The sequence below is a fragment of the Octopus bimaculoides genome, chromosome 3 (assembly GCF_001194135.2).
Source record: "Octopus bimaculoides isolate UCB-OBI-ISO-001 chromosome 3, ASM119413v2, whole genome shotgun sequence".
Lineage (NCBI taxonomy): Eukaryota > Metazoa > Mollusca > Cephalopoda > Octopoda > Octopodidae > Octopus > Octopus bimaculoides.
In genome coordinates this window covers 123,705,066-123,706,109 of record NC_068983.1, presented here as the reverse complement: position 1 = coordinate 123,706,109, position 1,044 = coordinate 123,705,066, and the positions used below count along the sequence as shown (strand labels likewise).

The following is a 1,044-nucleotide window of genomic DNA, read 5'->3' as shown; positions in this document are numbered from 1 at the left end:
AAATAAAATCTTCAACATTCTCCAGCAAAAAAAAAAAAAAAAATTCAAGAATCCAATCAAATTAATTAATTTCAAGAATATTTAATTATTTATTCATTGATAATTGTTTAGTTTCAATTTTAATGTTAAAAAAATTTTTTAATGTATGTTTGTGAATGAGAGGGAGATTGGAAGCAGGGACTGGGGAGAACAGGCATAAGAAGAATTCAGTTTATCACTTGGGTAGAGTTGTAGAGTTAATTCCCTTCATAAGGGGACATCATGTAAGCGAAAGTCTGCTGGTTTTATCTCACAGATAGTCAAAATGAATTATTTAACTTTCTCTATAATCCAGAAGTGATGATATTTTTTACATCTTGGCAGGAAGGAGAAGAAAAATAACACAATTTCCTTTCTTATCTTTTTTTTTTTTTTTGGAAAGAAAAATTTAAAGCATGAGGTGGAGTGAAGTAATGACATTGATCCATTTTGTGAGAAACATGAAATATATTAAAGTTTTATATCATAAACTTTGTCTCTCCAATTTTGTAACAGTATTGGTAAAATTATTATTATCATTATATATATATATATGAGCTGTAAAAAATACAAATTAAAAAAGAATATGATCTTTTAGACATTATGATCTTGTGATCCAGTGCTTGAGAACTAAAGAGGAGTTCAATGATGGTATATTTCCAGATAAATTACAGTCACTTTCTTGGGTATATTACAAGCAGTTTCACACCTTATATTGTCAGAGCTGCTCAACATGATGTCGTAGATGTTTTAAATAATCTAGCTGCATGCCACCCAGTGCTGAATCAACTAATTTCTGGGGTAGCATACCCTGCAACAGATTGTAAAATAAAATGTTAATTAGAGAAATTAACAAGAAAAAAACTTCAAAAACTGACAGCAGGAAAATAAACACAAACACTAATATATATATATATATATATATATATATATATATATACCGGAGTAAGCACATAAAATGTGCAACAAGGTGGAAAAAAAGAGTACTCAAATACCAGAGGTAGAGTGATATGCTTTATTTAAAAG

General features: G+C 28.4%; 1 protein-coding gene across 5 annotated transcripts in view; it reads right to left on the bottom strand.

Moving 5' to 3' along the window:
- Positions 1–65: 65 nt before the first annotated feature.
- Positions 66–1,044, bottom strand: part of LOC106880342 (stAR-related lipid transfer protein 3) — a 68,701-nt gene continuing 67,722 nt past the window's right edge. For all 5 annotated transcript variants that reach the window (XM_014930224.2, XM_052966535.1, XM_052966534.1 and 2 more), the window contains one exon: positions 66–829. In XM_014930224.2, coding sequence (XP_014785710.1) covers positions 737–829 — 93 coding nt within the window. In that variant the 3' untranslated portion in view covers positions 66–736. The remainder of the gene's footprint in view (positions 830–1,044) is intronic.